Below are 23,667 nucleotides of genomic sequence, written 5' to 3'. Positions count from 1 at the left end.
ATCCATTTCTATTTCTTTTTTACTTCTTGTCAGCCCTGGCGCCCCTGTACTCAAACCTAACAAAACAAACATACACATTCACGGGGAACCAGAGTGCCAACTTCTGGCGTGTTTGCAGTGTGCAACTCAAAAACTCACTCAATATTGTTTGTTGAGGTGCAAAACGTCTCGCACCTTGTCCTGAAGTAAGCAAAAGACAAAAAGAAATAAATGAAGGAAAAAATCTCAATTTTCTTTCTTTTTCTTTTTTAAAGCTGGAAAAAGTAAAAGGGGGCCTGATAGTAGACACCTTCAATTTGCCTGAAACTTTCAGGATACTTTACTAGTATTGTGGTAAGAAAAAGTGAAGTTTCTTTCCTCTCAAATTTGACTTGTTGGCCCTCGAGTAGGGGTCAAAGTTTGAGGTAATGAAAAAAAAAAAAAAAGCTAAATATATGATTGCTTTGCTTCAAAAGCAAGGAGTAAACCAAGCCAATTCTTTTTAGTGTAGATACTACTTGATACTAGATACATGCTAGCATAAATAATTTGGTGGATCACTCATGACTTTGAATGCAGAGGTCAATTGAAACTGCTCTTTTTTTTGCCTTGTTCGGGCGCGGATATCTGCTAAAGCCGTGAGTAACCCTCGGAATGATGGGTTACTCACGGCTATGATATATGATTAACTACTCACCACAGTATAAAACTAAGAAAAATATAAAATAGCTTTTGTTTCTCTTGACTTCAGAAGTTAAACGGTCTCAAAGTCGATGATTTTTTTAAAATGGCAAAGTTTAGAGGTCAATAGTTTTGTGCGCGACGGGTCAACAACTTTGGGGCACAGCTGTAGTTGTAGTCCGAACGGTGTAGTTTAAGATCCAGGTAAGAAAACCATGGCAACTAATCAACTTTTTTAAATACGCGGTCTCAAAGTTGATAATTTGAAACAAAAAGAACCAAATTTTAAGGTCAATTAATCTAAAACGCCTTAGTCAATAACTTTGAGCAAGAGCTGTAATTATACTTTACGTGGTGTAGTTTTAGACTCATGTCAGAAAACCATGCGATCTAATCATCTTACTTAATTAAACGGTCTCAAAAATGATGATTTCAGTATAAAAGATCGTTTTTTCACGACTCTGTCTATACGCGTGCTACTCAAAATCTTATGAGCTCAAACTCACATAAATGCTAGAACGAATCAATAGCCAAATGTATACTTTAAGCTCACAAAATTTAATGGTTCAGTGTAATAAAATGTACACTGGCACAACATGGCAATTCGTCTCACAAAGCTGATCCAATATTTTGTAGCTCTATATTTTGGAAATCCTAGATCCTCAGGATTCGGATCTCGGAAGCTGAAAATTTGCATAGGTAGTTTCAAAGACATCTCTACACCTCTATAAAATTTCATCCTGTTCGGGAATGATCGAGCAGGGACAATTTGAAAAATCAGGTCAATTGACGCGGAATCACTCTGATATAACATTATGACAATTCACACGCATTTTTTGTTATTTTTGGCTTTACAATGCCTTTATAATGATTAAATCAATGCTATGTTTTAGGAACAGGATTTCAATTGGGAAAGAGATTGAGTTCATAATTACAGTAGAATTTTGCATATACACTACTTGGTAATAAACTTTTATAAATAAACGAATTTATTAATTAAGGCTGAAAAATAAAAATGTAACGGAAAAAAAAAGAAAAAAAAAAGGAAAAATGAAAAGAAAAAAAAGCACAGATTTGTTAGACAATCAGAACCTCTTAGATGATCAGAACTGGAATTAAGATAAAGGGAGCCTTTAGAAAGTGAAGAACCATGAGGGTGGGAAATTGAAAAAATTGCTTTTAAGCAGTCTATATCTTTTTATTCCTTTTAAAGGCGGGTATATTCAATTTCTCTCGCGTTCAAAACCTAGGGCATTCAAGGTTATATTTTTCAAAACCCTCTGCAAAAAATTTACTTTTATGTACACTTTGAAATTAATATTAATTATTCATCAGTGGTCTGTAAGAAAACCCTACAAACCTGCGAACTTTGAACAATGAGCCCAAAAAAAATTTAAAAAAAAAAGAAAAGAAACTCGCTAATGGGGTCGTTTCCAAAATTTTAAAATTATTTTTTTCTGAAAGAGCATGCTTAAAAACATGGGATCTGACCATTTTTCGATAAATTTGTTTTTGTTTAATATTTTTTAGGAATTACTTAAATCGGAGCGCTTTCATTGTTTACGGCTTCTGCCGATGACATCACAAATGATGAAATGTCATTCAGTGTTCCCATTCACGGTGCAAATTATTTAATTCGCATCTTTACTCGCGGGTATTGGCAACGATATGGTTGGTAGCAAGCGTGGAGCGCAATTTTAATTCGCTGCTTGATTATCATAACGTGGAAACATAGTAGAAAGATGCGGCAAAGTGCATCATTTGTGACGTCATCAAGACCACGCCTTGTTTGAAAAATTGGACATTAAAAAAAATTAATTAAAAAACTGTTGGGAAAATTAAAGTATATTCTGGGTCCATGTTATTTTTTTTTTTGCTCATTCTATCCATTTCAATGGCTAAAAGTAGTACTTTTGACTGAAGGAAGCCACCCCATTACATGCCTGTGTAAACAAACAGACGAGAGAGGTTGAAAAAAACATTTTAAGCGCTTTTTGGCGTTTTTGCCCCATTGTGCCTCGTTTCGAATCTTTCCGAACGAAGGTGGGGGAGCATGAGGACACATACTCAATGTAAATTATACTAACAAACTGCCGAAATCACTCCCACGTACATGTAAATACAGGGGCGTAGCTAAGGAGGGGGGTTTTGGGGACAACCCCCCCCCCCCCGAAAAGTTAGTCTCAAAAAAAAAAAGAAGAGAGAAGAGAAAAAAAAGAAGAAAAGGAAAAAATTCCAAGCGATTATACACACACACACACACACACACACACACATATATATATATATATATATATATATATATATATATAATGTATATATATATATTATATATATATATATATAGAGAGAGAGAGAGATAAAAGAAGTAACCCCCCCCCCCCCCCCCGAAAGTCGGGTCTAGCTACGCCACTGTGTAAATACATTAATTCCTCAAAACCAGGGGGCAATCGACCGCCCTAAATAACTGGTCAGTCTGGAAGATAATTTATGAGGACAGATTTTTTATGGGTGCCCATCGCTTCTCCTGCATCCACGAGCAATAGCGAGATCCCTCAAATGCTGCAAAGCACTCCCGAAACCGAAAAGGAGACCCCCGAAAAAAAGACAAATTTAATAAAACTCCCCCAGAAGAAATTCAATATTACAGTCTTGGCAATGATACCGCCCCCCCCCCTTGCCTGCAGATGCGGGGAGAGCAGCAGGAGTGGGGAGAAACCGCTGATACTTACTCAACCCGTCTGCACAGATGACAAATTTTTACGCATTCATTTGTGTTTTTTCCCGGAATTTTTAAACTTTTAAGTTTTAATTTCTGCATCTTTGAGTACAAAAACCATTATGTATTATAACATAAAGTAACAAAATTTCTTGAAAAAAATATTATACTTAAAAAGTAATGATTAGTACAAATGGCGGCTGTGACTGTACGGTGAGGTAAGTGTTCCAGGGGCGTAGCTAAGGGGGGGTTTTGGGGACAAACCCCCCCCCCCCCGAAACGTTAGTCTCAAAAAAAGAGAGAAAAAGAGGGAAGAAAAAGAAAAAAAATCAAAACGACTTTTTCCTGAGTAACAAAGGTCAAAAATTCATTTCGCTCCCCCCCCCCCCCAATGCCATTGAAAATCTGCTCCATGTGTGACCCTCAAGCATAAAGACGCCTTCCTCTGCTGCGACAATTTTTTGATAATTGAGTGAAAGTTGACACTTCGCTTTAGAAATGAGATTGATTTGTTAAATCCACGTATATGCAGCCTTTGTTTGTCATTGATTCTGCAAATTGTTAAATATGTTTAATTTTATGAGCCGCGCAGTGGGAATATGGCATACAGTCGAATCTGTATATTTCGAATTTCATATTGAAGAAAAAAATCGAGATAAAGACGTTTTGAAATACGGGGGCTTTAAGAGACTTTTTATAGAAATTTGAAATATGATGGTGAAAATTTCTAAAGACAACGTGGGCTCTTGATTAAAATTCCTCTTTATTAGTTTTGTTAGGTATTTATTCTATTATTACATTATTTAGTGCTTTATTGAGAGTTTAAGGAATCATTTTGACAGTAAAAGAAACTTTAAGCATATCTTTTTCAAGAAGAAGTCTTTTATTGCTTTTTCGTCCCTGATTTTTTTTTTTTTTTTTTTTTTTGGATTCATTATTTATGCTCTTGAGGTTAGCAATTGCAGCAAATCTAACTTGGTCAGTATTCTACAATTTTCCTTTTTTCATCACTTGAAAAAAACTTATACTTTCTTTTCACTCCTATCATTTCGGTTTTCTAAGGAATCACAATTTTAAGAAAGAGAGCTACCAAAGAACACTACTAATCCTGATAACAGAGCGAAATGGTTTTTTAACTTGAATGATCTTTAAACATGAAATTGAAATGTTCATCTTAACATTTCAAACCTGTGAATTTCACCCCTTTACTCTTATTCCAAGAAAGTGCGCGAAACGACTGTCCTTTGGTTAATCTTCCTCGAAAGCCTATTCGTGGAACGCATTTCTCCCTTTTTTCCACTGCCTCCTCAGCTCTTGAAGACAATTCCTCTGTTTTTGAGTTGAAGAAAATGTTTTTGTTTGCTGCTTTAAAGATCATTGGGCTTTGAATCCGAAAATGATAGCATAACCGGAATTCGAGACGATAGAGGTTTTTGTTGGTCTGATCTCGTGTGTGTCATAGGTCATAGTCAAAACGACCTTTGCTAACCAGAGTATCTATCCATTGCAATCACATTGATTTTTCATCCAGTATTTACTGCATATTCTTTTGGAAACGTACAGTCTGTTTAAAATAGTACATTCTAAGTGAAAGTTGTTGCATAATGAAGCGAGCAAGACCGATAACAAGCTTTTTTCAACCAAAAAAAAAAAAAAAATTAAAATGACGAAAAGGATTGCTTTAAAAAGAGAAAGTTAACGTCGGCTGAAGAAAACGAAGTACAGTCTGCAAAGCAACATCAGTCCCATCGGACCCTTCTGAAGGTAATTTTATTTTAATTCAAAAGAAAAACTGCGTAGCATTACATGAATAAAATGTTTAAAAACGAAATGAATCTAGATTATTTCTATTAGCTTGGTTCGGATTAAAAAGTTGAAAAAAAAAATCTGTTTATAATACCCGAAAATTGCTGTTGCACTCTCAAATAGATATTTATGTAAATTCTAAAGCGGCTAATAAAATTAAAAATAAAGACTTGAGAGGAGAACAGATGGTACGCATTTGAGCGAATAACTTTCTACCGCCTATATTTCTTCCCTAACTTTTTTTACTCAAATTTTATTAACTGCTTTAGATTTAGCATAAATGTAAATACATAAAAAGCAACATATAAATATAACAATATGAAAAGCAATTTTATTTTTTGTGGTGTGTGGCGTGTTCAAGAAGTCTTTTTTTTTATTTTATTTCATACTTTTAGTGCAAACCAAGTTAGTAAAAATAGTCTTTATAGTCTGACCACCGATGAGAATGAAAGTCAAACATCCAATTTACAGGCAGAACTGGAAGTATCTATTAGCTTTCAGGGATGCCAGCTTTTGTAGATGTGTGTTAGCCTCTAAATTAAGCAGTCACACTGAAATGAACGGAACACGCTCATCAGATATTTGATTTCCCCTTAATTTGGAAAGACTGGTTTTGACAAGAGAATGCTAGAAAATTTCACTTTAAAGTAAAGGAAAAAGGAAAAAAAGTTGAATTTTCCACAACATTAAAAAAAATAAAAAATTCCTTGCTTTTGTTTTGTTTGACACAAGTATCGGAATAGGGTCACCCCTTTACAAAGTATGTAAGATACACCTCCCTCTCATTTCTTTAATACTAAAAAAATGTGTATATATATATATATATATATATATATATATATATATATATATATATATATATAAAAGAAGAACCCCCCCCCCCGAAAGTCGGGTCTAGCTACGCCACTGAATTGAAACCAATGTATAATTCTTTTTATTCTGTTTCCCCAGAAGTGAAATGAGTTATTTTAGACATGAACGAAATTTGACACTTTTTTCTTTCTCAAAGAACCTTACAATTATGTCCTTATCCGCGGAAAAAGAATAGAAAAAGAAAAAAGAAGGAAAGAAAGCTTGTGTTTAGTTCCCGAATATGAAATACGATGCTTGCATTTCAAAACACTTACGGTAAACAAAAGCAGCCTTAATTAGATTCTAATTGGTGAGCTATTTATGGCGCCATTTTCTGCGAACAATTAAACATTGTTTGCTCGAAGAAGGGAAAAATAAATAACTCCCAAAGAGTAATTGACGCCATTAAGTACGTTCGAGTATTTGAGTTTCTCTCAAAGCTTTGAGCAATTATCTATGGTTCTAAAGAAAGAGAAGAAAATTTTTTGAATGCAGTTTTCATCTCGTCTTATTTAAATACTTCTTTGCAGAAATAAAATAATTAGATTCAATGCTTTGATATGCAATTTTGAATAAGTTTTATGCTTTAATATTTTGTATTGCTTTGTTTTACAAGCTTCAATAAATTAAAATGCTTTATTTTAAACTCTTTAATATTGTATTATCTCATCTTTCTTTTATTAATTATTTTCAGCTGTTTTAAAATGCTTTAAGAAATGTTATGATGCTTGATTTTACTTGTTTTAATATTTTATACCGCTTTATTTTACTATGCCTAAATAAGTCCTAATATTTACTAATATACTTACTTTGTTGTTTTATAATGTTTTATTTTACAAGGGCTCAATATTTTTAAATGTTTCATTTTTTTATTCTTCAATATTTGTTCTTTTTACTTCCTTTTACAAAAAAGGAAGCATTGTATTCGCAAAAAAAAAAAAAAAAAAAAAAGACTCAAAAATCGACCTTAATTTCCATTTTGTTCACCCCCGAACGAATGTTGAGTTTTCTTTCGACTAGACCACACGTGGAAAAGTGCCTAAGAACGTATAGACACGAGAAATAACCAATTTGACGATTCCCGAGTTAATTGCAACGAGTTTTCTCGCGACGTCCGTATGTACGTATGTATATGTGCGTATGTGTGTACGTGCGTATGTATGTCACATAACTCAGGAACGGAATGTCCTAGAAAGTTGAAATTTGGTACGTAGACTCCTAGTGGGGTCTGGTTGTGCACCTCCCCTTTTGATTGCATTCGGCTGTTTCTAAAGAGGTCTTTTGCCCCTTTTTGGGGGTAAATCATTGTTAATTTCGATGTAAACTCACGTGGTGTTATAATTTGGCGGACACTTGGCGATATATCACCAGTCTTTTGATCGCCAATTTGGCGATTTTTTTTTTTTTAAATTTGGTTTCAATTTGGCCACTGTTGGTGATATTTAGAGAGTAAACTATTGAATAACATTAAAACTGCCAATAATGAGAAAATGACATTAAATTGGAGTAAAAGGAAGTCATGTGATGCACACATCAGCTCGTTTATTTCTTTTTCCTCAATTTTTTTAAAATGCTTTATTTTACATTTTTAAAATTAAATAATCTCTTTTTCTTCTTGAAAAAAATATTTTAATGATCAAAGTCCTAAGTTTTTAAATATTTTATAATATCCCTTTTTTTGCATGTTTTAGTATTTCAAAATGCCTTATTATGTACGCTTAATATTTTGTACTGATTATCATAACATATTTTAATATTTTTACCTGCGTTCATTTATATGCTTTAATTTTTAATATCTTTTTTTATATACTTTAATATTTATAATGCTTTATTTTACATATTTTAATGTACTCTTTTTCGCTTTTAATATGCTTTGCTATTTTAAATTGCTTTATTTTATGCGCTTTAATATTTTATGATGCTTTATTTTCTACTCTTTTTTTTTCAAATTTTAAAATGCCTTGCTTTGAAGCTTTAATAGTTTAGAATTCTTTATTTACCGCAATATAGGACAGCTAGACAGCCAAATATTGATTTTAACTCGAAACTCTACCATTTGTGCAATGAATGATTCTCTACAGTAGTGCGATTCTTACATTACAACGTAACATTTTTATTTTTAAGTAGTTATATATGCTCGAAGGGCAGTTTTTCAAAATATGCATTCAATACTTTTCATTTATTAAAATGCCTTTTTTATAATGTTTTCAAAAAATCCAACAACTAATACGTTTTTTAAAATTTCATCATTATTTTACAACTATTATTTTAGTCAGACATAAAATAAAATTATATTGTAAAAAAACAAATCAATTAATTTTTGTAATGAGAATATAGATCCAATGTAGTTTAGATTAAAAAAAAATATATTGCTGTGTGCAAATTGTCATTTTTACAAAACTGCGTTTAAATAATTAAGAAGCAAAAGCGCACATCTATAACGAAGAAACTACCACCCCTGTAATTAATAGATGCGTCCATTTCCGCCTATAAACCGGATGTTCGCTTTTCCATCTCATCGGTGTGGTCAGACAGTAGTTTGAAAATTTGCCGTTTTAATGCAGTTATGGATATGCATTAACGTCAAAAGAAGCATGACATGCAATTGCATTTGTAGTTGCACATATGCTTTTGCGTATAAAGCAGGCCAGGGCCGCAGACAGCCAAGACGGGCCCCTTGTCAGTTATGTCGCCGGTCCCTCCCGTCCCCCCCCCCCCAAAAAAAAAGGAAAAAATAAAACAAAGGGGGAAAGAAGAAAAAATGGGAAAAAGAAAAGGGGGAAATAAGAAAAGGGGTTGGAGGGGAGAAAAGGAAAAAAAGGGGGAGGGTGAAAAAAATCAAAACTGCTTACTAGAAAACAATTAACTCTATTTTAAGTGCCACAGAGTAAATTTTTCTTAATCTTTACGTTTTCTCTCATTGGGAGCCCCCCCCCCCCCTTTTTTTTTTGTTCCTTTCTTTTTTCTTTCCTTCTTTTCTTTCTTTTTTTTGCGTCACTGTAGCCGGGTCCCCACAAGGCCCGGGACCCTAGTTTCCAGCTAGGCTGACATGGTCCCTCGTCGAGCCTGAAACGGGTTGTACTTACTATACTTAAAAACTCTTGTCTGGAGGCATGTAACAGAAAGGACGGTTTTTGTTTTGTGAAGTACTGTAAGCATTACCCCAAGTTTCTTACACCTAGGTTTGAGGGTTCAAACTCGGCCCCGGTCGGTAGATTTGCTAAATGCAGAAATCGTCAGCGTTCATGTCGTATGCGGCATTGTTGAAGACCTATTGAGTATCTACAGTCGTAGAACCTCTTTAATTCGGACTAATTGGAGATCCAGATCGTCCGATTTAAAGAAAGCACGGATTAAACAAAGGAAAAAGAACGATAAAACATAAACATACACTATTGTACACAGAAACAAAATGTATTTTGAATCCAAGAGAAGGAAATATAAAACTGAATGAGAGGAAAATACTAAGTACGGCGTACAAATATGAATTGTTGCATTTACTAGTTCACAATGTAGTCTGACCACCGATTAGATGGAAAAGCTAACATCCGGTTCACAGGCGGAAATTGTCGCATCTATTAGTTTTCAGGGATGCCCGCTTTTGAAGATGTATTTTAGCCTCTAAATTAAGCAGAGTCAAATTCAAATGAACGGATCACGCGCATCAAATTTTTACTTTTCCCCGTCATTCGGATAGACACGTCTTAATTGGACGTTTGCCAATTACATATAATCCGTGGACAGACTGTAACTGCGTGTAACCATTTTCAATATTTTCACTATCATCATAAAATGTTTTTATGATGATAGTGAAAATATTGAAAATGACAATATAATATAATACAATATAATATAATATTATATTATATATATATATATATATATATATATATATATATATATATATATATATATATATATATATATATATATATATATATATATATATATATATATATATATATATATATATATATATATATATATTCCGCAGTAGAGGGATGTCTGCATAAGAGAGGTGACCGCCTTTGAGGGGTGTCCATTAGGAGAGGTTTTACTGTATATATTTAAAAAAAAAAGATTTATAATGTTGCTGCGAAAAGTTTGAGAAACGAAGTTAATTTTTAAGGAAGTTCAAGTTATGAGAGCTCGAAGTATTTTTTACGGTGTGAGGCTACGTTAAGACTACCTAGACCCATCAACTCTATATTGCATTTTTCAAGCTTTTCATTGTTTGTGCCTGTCCTATTAGCCATCTTTCCTTTACTTGCTACAGGCTCGGACGACAGAAGAAACCACCGATATGCGCCAAAGATCCATCAGTCTATCTAGTCCAGAGACGAGTGAGGACATACCAGAAGAGCCTAACGAACGTCTACAGACCTCTACCAGGTCAGTTTGTTTCAACCTTGCACTTAGTAACAGTTATACAACTTTTCTTTAGTTTCTTTTGAGCTAAGTTTCATGCTAATCCATATTTTAATATTCGTGCGACAAGTACCTCAAGTTTTTGAGAGGAAGAGCATTCTCAATTTGCCGAATGAAACTTCAAATTTTGCCGAATGAAACTTCAAATTTTGCCAAATGGCAAAAGACGAACATGCACATATAGCTCATACCTAAATCTAATAACAAAATATACAGGGTTAGCATAAAAGAATATCCCTGTTTTAAAAATTTATATTTCATAAGCTAATACACTTACCACTATAAATGATACGTAAAAATAAAGGTAAACTGTACTAGTTTTTTGAATGTAAGTAACTACTTAAACGTGCACGTTCCAGTGTTGTGCAGCCAGAAATTCCTTTTAATCACAACAGTCCTTACACTTGTATGTATTAACTACTTTATTAGGATTGGCAACAACGTTAAAGCCAAGATCTCTGGGGGGGGGGGGAGGTTTACCCCCAAACCCCTTCCCCTCCACTTCTCTGTGCCAGTGTCATTCCGCACCGCTCGATTGGCTGTGCAGGTGATGGTGATTTACCCTTTTTGCGTTGGCCATTGGCCAACCATATCCCCAAAACTAACCGCAAGTGATTTTTTTTTAAAAATAATGTCTCGTCAAAGTAGGTTTATACACCACCATCAGGCCTGGATTTACGTACAAGCAAGCTATAACTTAGGGCCCCCGCTTTGTTGGGGGCCCCCAACTCCCGGAAAATTAGCATGATTCGTTCCAAAAAGAAAAAAGAAAAGTACATCAAAAAATAAATTTTATTTTCCAGTGCTTGAAAACCTAGAAAATTTTTATAAGTGACACTACAAACCACAAATGAAAGGGGGTGGGGGAGAAGGAACGCCAATATATGTCAAATTCAGCTCCTTGCTACATCCTGCACCAAAACTGGAAGAACCATGGTTCTCACGTTTCTGAAACATATTACAAGTTTTTGTGACTCACATGTTTCATATCCTGCTATTTATATAATTCCGAATGCAGTATTTTGGAAATTCTTTTGCTATTGCTTGCTTTTATCTTACTTCTGCATATCGTCAATCTGTTTAGTACGAAAAAAAGTACACTACCTCTATTCCTTTTTGTTTCATGCCCCACTTGCACCCGAAGAAAAGTTGTTGTCATGAGAAATCTATACTTTCTTTTTTCTTTCAAATTTAAAATAGCTGTTTCTTACGAAGTTAGAAGAGGACGTTAAAATGTACAACCAAGTACTTAAATATCAAAAACTGTACAGTACAAACGATGTGCGTTAAATAATTTTAATTGTTCTAGAGTCCTTGAAAATAATTAGATAAGTCTTTGAAAATCCTAAGCAAAGTAGGCTCCAATTTTATTTCTTATCAAGTATATACAATAAATCTTTACACCATTTCTTTTAAAGCATTTTTTACCATTGATCATTTTATATTTAATTCATTGCTGCATTTGTCGGTGGGTTGGGGGGGATGATTAAAAACTAATTGTACCGAAAGTCAATGTCAACAAGTAACAAAAGAAGAGTCTTGAAGCATTATTTTGATACCATTCCCCATATTAAGGTCAATACAAAAAGGACAGCAGGGAAAAAACATTAAAAAAAAAAAAAAAAAAACGATCAGAAAAGTGAAAATATTGCTCTATGTATCAAAGGACTAACATAGTAATGGGGGGGGGGGATGAAAAATTGCCTCTTACACCACCGAGAGAAACGTAGTTCAAACTACAAAAGGGGGCCCCCATACCTGAAATAGCTTAGGGCCCCGTTAAATCTAAATCCGGCCTTGACCACCATTTCCAACAACATTGCAAGAACTGAAAGATCGCATATGTGTAGCATTGCGAAAAATGGACAGTGAAACACTCCGAAATGTATGTTCTATATGTGTCGCGTTACGAAAGGCGCACGCATCGAACATTTGTAAGTAAAAAAAACTTTCACAGTTTATCTTTATTTTTATGTATCATTTATAGTGCTAAGTGTAACAGTTTATGAAAGATGAATTTTCAAAACCAGGATTTTTTTTATGCTAACCCTGTATTATAGGATGAGGGGTATGAAAAAGAAGAAAAGAAAAAAAGGAAAAGAAACCGCAATTCTGCAACGACATCTTCCATTCTTACCGAATTGTCTGACAAAATAGGGCCGAAAACAAAATTTTTGGGAGGTCGCCGTGACCTCCCATCGTGGCGCTCCCTACCTTTTGGAATCGTGAGATAAGCTCCGCAAAGACCCGTGGCTTCTTTTTTTTAAACACTTTACTCTTTTCTCTTTCCTTCCGACAATGAATTTACCTTTACTATAAATTTATCACGATGTTTGCTACACGGAGGTAATAATTGCAAGTTTTTTAATTCTATTACCTTTAGAGATATTTGGGTGAGCGAAATTTATCCGCTGAGCATCATTAGCCTACTTTATCTTTTGTTTTAGTTCCAAGTTTGATATGAGCCATTCGAATTTTCAATTTTGCTTTATTATAAAATTTTCATTTGATGTTAGTGGTTCTTTCTCAACTCGACTTTATCAATTTTCTTTTCAATAGAAAACACACACACTTAAACAAGATAAATGTATTTTCACGTCGCAAAAAAATCTAAAAATCTCGAAATAGCCTTAATCTTCAAATAAAGTAAATCTAATTATAACTTCACATGTTCTTCTGTAAAGCTCTTAAAGTAGTCCAAAACTGTCATTTGTTTATTATAAGTAAAACTAGCTGTACTCGCACGGCTGTGCTCGTGCTATAAAGTTTAAAAAGAAGCTATTTGAGCAAATGTGAATTTCCCTTCCCAGTCCAAAATAAAAAGAAAGATTCTGTTTTGTTAATTAAAATTCGCACACATAATTTTACTTAAGCACCAAGCATTTTACTGTACTCACTTAAACTTTTTTTTCCCCCAAAAAAATATCGTTCCGTTGCACACGAAGTTGCCATGAATTTTAAGGCATTATTTTCCCCGTTCAACACATCAGGGCTGAGAATTGCTATAAAATAAAATATTTTTAAATTTTTTTAATGAGAAAGAAGAAACAAACAAAGAAGCTAAAAGACGTAACCATGGCGACACAAAATAAAACGTTTTTAACTTGAATGGGGAAGAGATTTTTTAAATCCAGGTTAAAATGCTCGTAACTGTTTTTCTAAATGAGGTATAGAAGTCTGGATCTTTGACCATAGGTGGAATTAGATCCGGGATAAAAAAAAAAGTCGCTCTTTCCATTGGTTTTAAAAATAAAACTGTGGGACAATTTGTTGACTTTTTATTGATGGTTTTAATGAAGAAAGTAGTGCCTGAAATCCAGCGAAACCTTGAAACATTCGAGGTAAAAACGCTATAAGTTAGAGAATTGGAACAAATTGCGTAGAATGCAGAAAAATTTGCCCTTACGAAAGATATACAGTATCATTATGTGCGGGTAATTTTTGACCCCCATATTCCGGAATTTATGTGAAAATTGGGTCTTAAATTAGAATAAAAAAAGAACTATTATCCGAAACGCAAACAGAGTCTTTTTGGAGACTTCATTTTTTTTTAAAAATCACTTCCATATCAAGCTCGATCAAGGATTCTGATATACCAGTAGATAATAAGTCACTTGCGTTTTTATTAATCTCTTCGCAAGTCAATCACAGGCAAATTATCGGCATAGTACGAGTCATCCGAGTTTCAATTTTATTAACTTGAGAGTTGTATGTATGTAAATGACAAGACGGAATTCAGTATTTTACTGATCCACTAAAAGTTCATTTGTATTTGAAAGTGGTACCAAATACTATGTACTTTTAATATTAGTAAATATAGTTTTATTTATTTGACAGATGATTTTAATGTTTTAATTTTTAATGGTGTTTTATGGCCTGTATAGCGAAATTTTTACGTTTTCAATTTTAATAGAACTTTTTTTGTATGGCTGTGGCGCCCAAATTTTTGAAAAGTCGTCACGATTATTCTGCCGTTAACTTAGCCCATTTCTAAACAATGCTTCAGGTACTAATAATAACCAATTGAAATGAACTGAACTATAAATTTACAAAAATCTAAACACTTTTTTTTATGTAAACAGATATAATCTCGACGAGGTATTAGTCATGCGCGCAAACTAATTCTTCAAACAAGAAAGGACTTACTTTTAAACTCCACTAGGAAGCGCTATTGAGTGATGAAGAAAAAAGTGTATTTCATGTATTTCTGCCTTAGCCCTGGCTATAGGGCGGTAACTTACTGAATTCATTCATCTAGTTCGCGCGTTCTTTCTGTTGCAAACTGTGATTTCTGGAGCATTTGAAAAAAAAATAATAAATAAATAAAATACATGGAACACTTACCCTTAGCGCGTTTCCGAAATATTTCGCCAAATATGAGTCGAAACAAAGCGCGTGTCAAACGTTGCTAAGATCAATATTCGCAACTCCAACAAACAACAGGGGGGGCGCTGCAACCATAGTCTAATGGCGGATGAAAAAGGTAAAACAAATAAATGCCGGATCTTATAACTCGCTTTGAAGCTTAGTGAATGACAGTAATTTTTCATCGTGTTTGTGGGAAGCTTTCTTTTCTATTCCTCTGAAATTACATTACATCATAAACTGTCTAAAGCCTGTAATTTACCAGAAAGAAAACACGTGAAACGGAATGTTTTACCTTTTTCGCACTAAAAAATTTTTTTAAAAAAATGTCCAAAAAATTACACAAAGCCATTAAAACATAAAATAATGCGACAAATAAAAATGATAATAAGTCATTAACTAACATCAAACGTTTCACTGAAACATAAAACTAAAGTATGAAAAGTAAATATGGCAACAGCTATTTTAACAAATGGAAATTTTTCCGCCAATTTGGCATGTTCCATTACATGAAGATTTTTAAAATTTCCTTTAAAATTTTCATTGAAATGGTCAACTGCTGCGTCCCATATTGTACCTCTTACGAAAGTGGTATGAAAAGAGGGAAACATAAAGATAGTGAAGGTGTTTCCTACCATGAATTTCCTTCCGATTTAGTCCTACGGGATAGTTGGTTAAAAGCAATTTCTAGAAAAGACTTCATCGTTAACGATAAGTCCAGATCTTCATTAGTTTGTAGTAGACATTTCAAAGAAGAAGATATTATCCGAACAAAAAACTACAGACGCCTAAAAAAAGGATCAATTCCGTGCATATTTCCAGACTTTGCCAAATATTTGCAAGGATCTCTAAAATGCAGAATGAAGTCTAAAAAGCAGAGGGTTGGCGACTTCCCTGAAGAATCGGAGTTCGTGTATGATCCATCCCATGTTGCGGCTGCACATTTACTTTTGAATTTGTCGAGGATCAAGTCTTCTGAATCTACAGGGTTCGTAACATCCTTAACAAGTTGATATTGTTGTCTTACTTTTATAAGGTATCAAAAGCTCTCCCTTTTTACTTTGGCATGCTTTAACGTTTCTCATTCTGTTGCCTTTGCGATTGCCAGATTGCGACCACGGCGGGGGTGCAAGTGACACAAGCAAAATTTTCTGAAGACTGTGAAATTTTCGAAATCTATGAGGAAACTTGAATTTCCCCACCCCCTCCCCCATAAAAATTCTTCAAATATGCATACAGAAATCATTAAAAAAAAAAAAAGTTGTTTTTTTTTTTTTTTTTTTTTTTTAATTTTTAGTTTTTGAATGTTTTTGTCAGCCCAAAATTTTTAGAAACAGCAACCCAAAATTTTCGGAACCCAAACACCCCTGGACCACGGGATCCATTCCTACGGGCCGATATGGCTGAGGAAATTTATTCTGTGAAATTTCATCGTCTGCTTTGTTCGTATGAATAAATATTGTGTATTCGCAATTTTAATAAACTATATTAAACGCTGCAGTCCCTGGCCAATGGCTGACGAAAGAGGTAAATCAAAGACACACCCACTTACATTTGCCCAATAAGACATCTGCCTTGTCGGCGCAAAACTGAAAGGTTTTGCCTCTTTGGTTAATTTCTTAAGTCACAGCAAGGTGGCGTATTCCAGCTCTTGAATTGCGAATTTTATTGATTTTTATTTATTTCAGATAATAAATCTCATCTTATTGTTTTTTTTAAATTGGATATTTGAACGTTGTTGTTTTATTATTTAGTTTTAAACGCTTTGGTACTGCAGCTATGATGGATAACACTTCATTTCTTTTTTTTTCTTTGACAATTTCTTTTGCATTGTATTGGTATTCGTTGTAATGGGATTTCGCTGTATCTTTTTTTCCAGTGAAAACAAATGGCTAAGTCTATCTATGGAAGAAGTGGACCGAGAGCGAGACCCCACCCCAGGTCAACGCAGTAACTCTGCCTTCGACCTACCTCAAGAGCACGCCACGCCCCTTGAAAACGGAGGAATTCTTAAAATGAGGTGTGGCCTGCCCCGGATGGGCGGCAACCTCTTGGGCCAACATGCCGCCCTTGCCAGAGAGTTGGAGATGAAACTCAAAGCTGGGAGGATACCTGGACCAAAGAGGCCTCTCTCACCGGAAGTAAGATAATTCTTCTGACACGAATTTTGTAATAATGAAAATAAAAAAGTAGATAGGTAGCAATCGAAAAGCACAGCCAAACTTTCTTTTTGATGCTTAAATTATTTGCCCTCGGCTCCCCGTTATCAAGATCTGCCGAAACTTAAGGAAAATTCGCCAAATTTAAAGACTTGGAGAGGACCAGAAGGTGCTACACTACTTCTGCAAAGGGAGTGAAAATATGTTTTCCACTTCTCACCGAAACTCGTTAAATTAGACGAGGTTTTATTAAATTTCGCCAGACTTTTTAAGTCCTTGTATCGTGATAATGGGGAGACGAAAACAAATAATTGATGCATCTGAAAACCCCTCGTTCTAGTATTCTCTTTCAATTGCTACCTAGATTTTTCTCATAATACCAAATCCTTGCAAACAATGGGGTCGTTTCCGAAATTTTAAAACTATCTTTTCCTGAAAGAGCAAGCTTAAAAACATAGGGTTTGACGATTGATTAAAAAAATTGGCATTTAATTTTTTTTAACAATTACTTTAATCGGTGGGCGGATTCCATTTTATTTTTTACGCTTCTGCGCAGACATCACAAGTGATGAACTGCCGTCAGTGGCGTAGCTAGGGAGGGGCGGAGGGGGCGGTCCGCCCCGGGCGGCACTTTTTTTTGGGGGGGGGGGCGGAAATTTCACACTTTTGATGCAAAAAAATTTAACGCGTTTTCCCAATAAGGAAATCATGCTTTTGATCTATTACTGGAGGCAAAAAAGAAGAAAACGTCATCAAATTGTAAGGTTTTAGTACGACTATGATAGTAAAATTACTCTAATACAAAACATGTGTTTTTCTTGTGGATATCTCAGCACTATTGTTTGTTTTTTCTCTTCCTTCGTCTGAAGCTACAGACTGAGGGAGGTGGGTAGTGTAAAGTCAAGGGACAACGTTTTTTTTTTTTGCTGTTAAGGTTAACTATTAAGGAGGAAACAGTAAATTTCATAACCTTTCGTTATAAAAAAAAAACTGTTTTTTAAAGCAAAGTGACAACAAGGGCAAAAAGAGAGAGGTCTCAAATGTTGAGCGATTTTTTGCTCCTTTTTGGGATAGCATTATCTGTTGTAACAATTGCTTTGATTGGTCATTGACTACAAAATTTTCACTAAGACAGAATGAAATTTAAGTTCATTTTATAAAAAAAAATTCCCAATTGTAATAATTACTTGTACTACTGCATTATATCAACTAATTCCCTCATACAATGAGTTTCACATTTAGTTATTCACTTTAAGTAAAGGTTTTTAATTAGTAAAATGATCTCTAGGCAAAGCCTTAAACATTTCGACCTCTATTAGTGAAAAAGAGAATCATCCAAATTTGGTAATAAAGCAGTACCGGTTCTAAGGAAGGTGAGTGGGTGAGTCTTGCTCGTACACTGGGTGGCAACTTCTGAGTTTGTCAACATTAGGTAAGTCGCTCAATCACGGATCCAAAAGGGAGTTACATCTCCCTTTGAGAAATTAAATTGCCCCTAAATTTGCGTTTCTAAAACTTTAAATTAGGAAAATTTCCCCGACCTTTACGCTTCTTCCTATTGTCACAAATCTTAAAATGCATTTTCAGGACTTAAAAATTTCCGGAGGTGGGCCACTTACCATCCCTTCTCCCTTAATTTGTTAATTTGGCCAAACATAGCCTAAAACAGCGTTTTGGGGGGGGGGGAGGCTCGTTTTCAACCCCCGCCGTCTTTTCGCTGTCTAAAGTGTGCCAAAGATAGCTTTAAAATGTGTTTTAGGTCCGGATAATTTTGACCCACCGAAGACAGTTTAAAATGGCGCTGTTAAACCCTCAATAAATGTTACATTTTTCGGAAAGAGCAACCGAATTTTCCCATTCCTTTACATCTCATCTTTTAGCCTAATATTGATTATTGAGTTTTTATAACTTCAATACTAAAAAATTCCTGAAGGCGATCAAGCCCTGACCCTTCCAATGATTTAAAATAGTATAAAGTGTCAAATTTGAACTTCAAAATCCCCATCTCATCCAATGTCTCCAAAAATAGCTTAAAGTTGGGTTTTTGAAACTTAAACTTCAGAAAAATTCTAAGTTAGAGACCTCAGATGTGCACGAAATCACCTAACGTCATCACAGTTGATTTCAAATTTCGTTTTAAAAAAATTCCTGAGGGAAGACCGTAAATCCTTTTTTTCTCAGTGGTGAAGAGCTTAAAATAAGTGACAGTTTTTTTTCGAAAAAGATTTCGGGTAGGAACCCCCCCCCCCCCCTCTGAACTCTCCCTCATAACGCTGTCCGTCATACAACGGCTGAAGTCACGTTTTTAGGACGTCATTTTAAAAAAGTTGCAAGGGAAGACGGAAAAACCATATGACTGCCCAACATTTTCGGAAACTTATGCCGTCAAAGATAGCCTACAATTGCGTTTTTGAAACTTCGGCATCGAAAAATTTCCAGAGAGCTCCTGAACGTTCCCTATTCTCTTTAACGTCATCAAAGACAGACTAAAATAGATTTCAAGTTTCAAAATATTTCGGGAGGAAAATCCAGTCTTTGTTGGAATTAGGAGGAGACCCTTACACCACTTGATACAGCCTACATTTACGTGTTTTGTTAGAAAGCTTTCCAGACAGCGCCCTCGAATCTTCCCCAATATCTTCACGCATCCGAAGATAGCCTAAAATAGTTTTTTTTTTTAACACTTCAGCTTCGGAAAATTTCCTTGAGAAGTCCCGACCCTCTAACGTCACCAAAGAATGCATAAAACTAATTTTAATTTTGAAAACAAAAGAAAAAAAAATCTGGAGGGAGCTTTAAGCATCTTTTCTATAAGCGTTACTAAAAATTGCTTAAAATTCCAAATTTTGACTTAACTTTTGGAATGTTTCGGTGGGGCTCTGAATTCCTTTTTTTTTCTTCTGCAAGAAAAATAAGAAGGAAAAAAATAAGTTTCTTTTCTTGCTTGTTAAAATCTTATTAAAATATTTTTGACTCTATAATGTGTCAACTGTTTCCCATCAAAAAGAGCGGCAATTTGAGGAACCGCCCCGGGAGGCAGAAAGTGTAGCTACGCCGCTGACTGCCATTCACTGATGCCATTAGCGCAGAGCGCAATATTTAATTCACTTCTTTACTCACATGAACTGGCAACGATTAGGTCAGGGGTGATTGTGAGTTCATCAAAAAATACCTGAAAGTTTCAAAGCGAGAACGGAGGGGGGGGGGGGGGTAATCTTTGGCCCCTATTACTTAAATGCACCTATGCCATAGTATTAAATAGTTCAATAGTCAGAGTCAAAATAGTGTGTGTACATTTGATTAAAATTTTAATGGGTTACAAAGTTATTTTTGAGCTTGTGTTATAAAAAATTATCTTGACATTTGTCCATCTTAAGGGATAGGTGTCCATCTTAAGGCTCTTGCAGGTATATTTGATGAGTATTATATAGTTTTTAAAAAATTGCGGAGGTAGGGAGATAAAAGCATAACAAAAAAAAAACATAATTCCTGTATTTTCGGACATGAAAACACCGGGAATACGTCCGAAAATACCGGAAATTCGGTAAAATACCGGAACACAATCACCCCTGTTAGGTTGATAGCAAGTGTAGAGCGCAATATTTAATTTGCTTCTGAATGGAGTTGTTTCCTTCAGTCAAAAGTACTATTTTTAGTCATTGAAATCGATAGAATAAGCAAAAAAAAAAAAAAAAAACTATGGAGTCAGAAAAAAACTTTTATTTACCCAACAGTTATTTTTTATTTAATTTTTTTAAATGTCTGATTTTGGAAATAAGGCGTGGTCTTTATGACGTCACAAATGATGAATTTTGGCGCGCTAAATGTTTACAGTTTGCTGTCAACAGCGTTGCCAGGTTATGGTAATTTGCGCTGTTCGCATATGCCATCAGTGAATAGCATTTCATCACTTGTGATGTCGTGTGCAAAAGCGTAAAAAATGAATTTCAATCTGCGCATCGATTGAAATAATTGTTAAAAGAGAAAAAGAAAAGAAAAGAAAGAGAAAAAAAGAGAGAAAAGAAAAAAAGAAAAGAAAAAAGAAAAAAGAAAGAAAAGAGAAAAAAAAGAAAGAAAAAGAAAAAAGAAAAAGAGAGAAAATTTTATCAAATAAAAGAAAAAAAGAAGAAAAAAAGAAAAGAAATTTTATCAAATTATTTACAAAACGGTCAAATCCTGTGTTTTTAAGCATGCTCTTGCAGAACGAAATATTTTTAAAATTTCAGAAACGACCCCATTATCATGTCGTGGAAACGCGGTAGACAGCACGCGTAAGCATTCAGCGCGCCAAAGTTCATCACTTGTGTTGTTGTTACTTAATAAGATCCTGCTCATCGCACAGCCGCCTCCATGAAGCGCCAATACAAGCAAGAAGATGAGCAAGACTTTCAGAAAGGGAACAGGAACAAGGGGAGAAAATCTAAAAACCTTAAACACTTTAAATGTCCACTACGGAATCGAGCCATGGTCGATTGAAGAGGAGGAGGACCATTGCAAGAAATCGACAAACCAGGGCTCTTGGCTGCATATACCAGTGGTGGGCTGGCGGAATGCGCTATTTCGAGAGAATTGCTGTCTGGTTAAGGAATGGATTTCCGATGGAGTAAGCTCACAATAATTATCCTTCTGAAGATCACAACCATTTTTGACGAGCGCATCAGCAACGGATAAGTGACCATGGATTCCATCCGGACCTGGAGACTTTATCAGACCTTCCTCTTGAAGGGCATAATTAAATCCATTTGTTGTGAAATCATCATTAAATAAAAGATTCTCATCTTTGGCATACCGGCAGGATTTCACAATATTTCTTGTAATCTTAGGCAGAGCCCTATGCGATTTGTCGAAAACCCTTTGCAACCCCTACCATAATATTGAAATCATCACTTGTGACGTCATAAAGACCACGCCTTGTTTGAAAAATCGGACATTTAAAAAATTTATTAAAAATTTAAGCGTTTTGAAAATGAAAGATTTCCTCGTTCCATGTTATTTTTTTTTCGCTCATTTTATCAAGTTCAGAGACTAAAAGTAGTACTTTTGACTGATGGAAGCAATTGCATTCAAGAGGGAAACGATGAGCGACTGAATAGGAGTAAAACGTCAGACAATATACAGTCGACAGTCTGGTTTTCCTGAGAACTAGAATGTTTGGCGCCATTTAAGTTTTTTTGTCAACTTGCCGACCAATTTGGCCAACCAGACTTTCGCCTGTTAACTCGAGAGTTAGTAAATAAATTCTGTAAAAGCTGTTTCTCCGCCGATGCAGTGTTAATGCAGGAAAACAACTTGAGGTAAGCGTGTAGAAAAGCGATGACGTTGGCGACTTGTTTACTGTCAAAATAGGTGAAAACATAAGAAAAACAAACAAACAAACAACAACAACAACAAAAGTTTAACAAGGTCATCATGTTTGCTCTACAAAAGCTACAATTTTAAATTTTTAACTCCCGACACACAAAGGAAGGGGGTTATAATTTTGACGTGTCTGTGTATCTGACTGTGGCACTTTAGCGCCTAAACGGATGGACCGATTTTGAATTTAAAGAAAAAAAACCTGTTCGAAAGGATACTTCTAATCTCATCTTTAGATGACATTAATTAACGAAGATATTAATTAAAAAATCCTAAAAGATTTTTCGCGATTTTTGCAGTGAAAACATTGCTAAATTTTTTTAAATGTAATACAAAAATAAAGAGAATTTTTTTTCTGCGTCTGATAGAATGTGCTTGGAACTTCCATGTTTCATAGAATTCGGAACTCCAGCGCTCGAATACGCTACCTTGCGGTGATTTATAAAACTGCGAATGCAACTAAAACTTTGCCACGTTGCGTTCCATGTGTGTCTGTTGACGTAAACACAGGCAGTTTGTTCTGAGTATTTATTAACGCAATCGATGTGTCTTAGTTTGCTTTCAGCTACAGAAATTAATTCGTCCCTTAGTAGTATTCTCGAGCTCCTCAAAATAATGTTAGTTTTCATTATTTCCTTAATAATACGTGAAAGCGAAAATTCTGGATTAACAAACTTGGATAACGTTCTACAAGGTAAAAAATTTTATTGTTTTGTATGAATTTGTAAGAATGTGGGAGTTTTTTTAATCTTAAATTAATTAAACTTACATTTTACAGCAGCATTTAGTTGGAATGGACAGTATGCAAAATATTTTCTTGAATATATTATCGTAGAACAAAATGAATAACCGAGAAAGAATTTACTTTATTCCTTTTATTCTCAGCTGAAATGTATCGCCAAATTTGTTTAGGGTTATAATTTTGGCATTGTGCGAGCAAAGTATCCTTGGCGAGATTTCGCGTTTTTAGTTAAACCATTTTCAATTTTTATCATGAGTGGAATAAAATGGTAGTAAGATTACAGAATTCGATAAGTAAAAAGAAATAATTGTCAATCAACTGAAAAGAAAACTACCACCATATATCCGTGAGAATTTTGTTTTGATGATTTGCATAACATGACACAATTAAATCGTAACTCAGAAATTAGAAAAATCGAAACAGAAAATTTTTAAATTAACCGATTCGGGAATTCAAGAGAAATAACTCAGCTACAAATGGAAAACAAGCGCTAGCCAAAGCAAAGCAAAGAAGTATCATCTTCTTTTGGTAATAATTTGTAATGTCACATTAAATTTTCTAGCATTAATTGTTATTCTTGT

At 34.6% G+C, this 23,667-nt stretch overlaps 1 protein-coding gene across 2 annotated transcripts in view; it reads left to right on the top strand.

Moving 5' to 3' along the window:
* The window catches only part of LOC129229792 (uncharacterized), a 116,759-nt gene that overhangs the window by 79,421 nt on the left and 13,671 nt on the right, over positions 1-23,667 (top strand). For both annotated transcript variants that reach the window (XM_054864168.1, XM_054864166.1), the window contains 2 exons: positions 10,314-10,429; positions 16,710-16,971. In XM_054864168.1, coding sequence (XP_054720143.1) covers positions 10,314-10,429; positions 16,710-16,971 — 378 coding nt within the window. The remainder of the gene's footprint in view (positions 1-10,313; positions 10,430-16,709; positions 16,972-23,667) is intronic.

The sequence above is a fragment of the Uloborus diversus genome, chromosome 9 (genome assembly GCF_026930045.1).
Source record: "Uloborus diversus isolate 005 chromosome 9, Udiv.v.3.1, whole genome shotgun sequence".
NCBI classification, from domain to species: domain Eukaryota; kingdom Metazoa; phylum Arthropoda; class Arachnida; order Araneae; family Uloboridae; genus Uloborus; species Uloborus diversus.
This window is presented reverse-complemented; position numbering and strand designations above follow the sequence as displayed.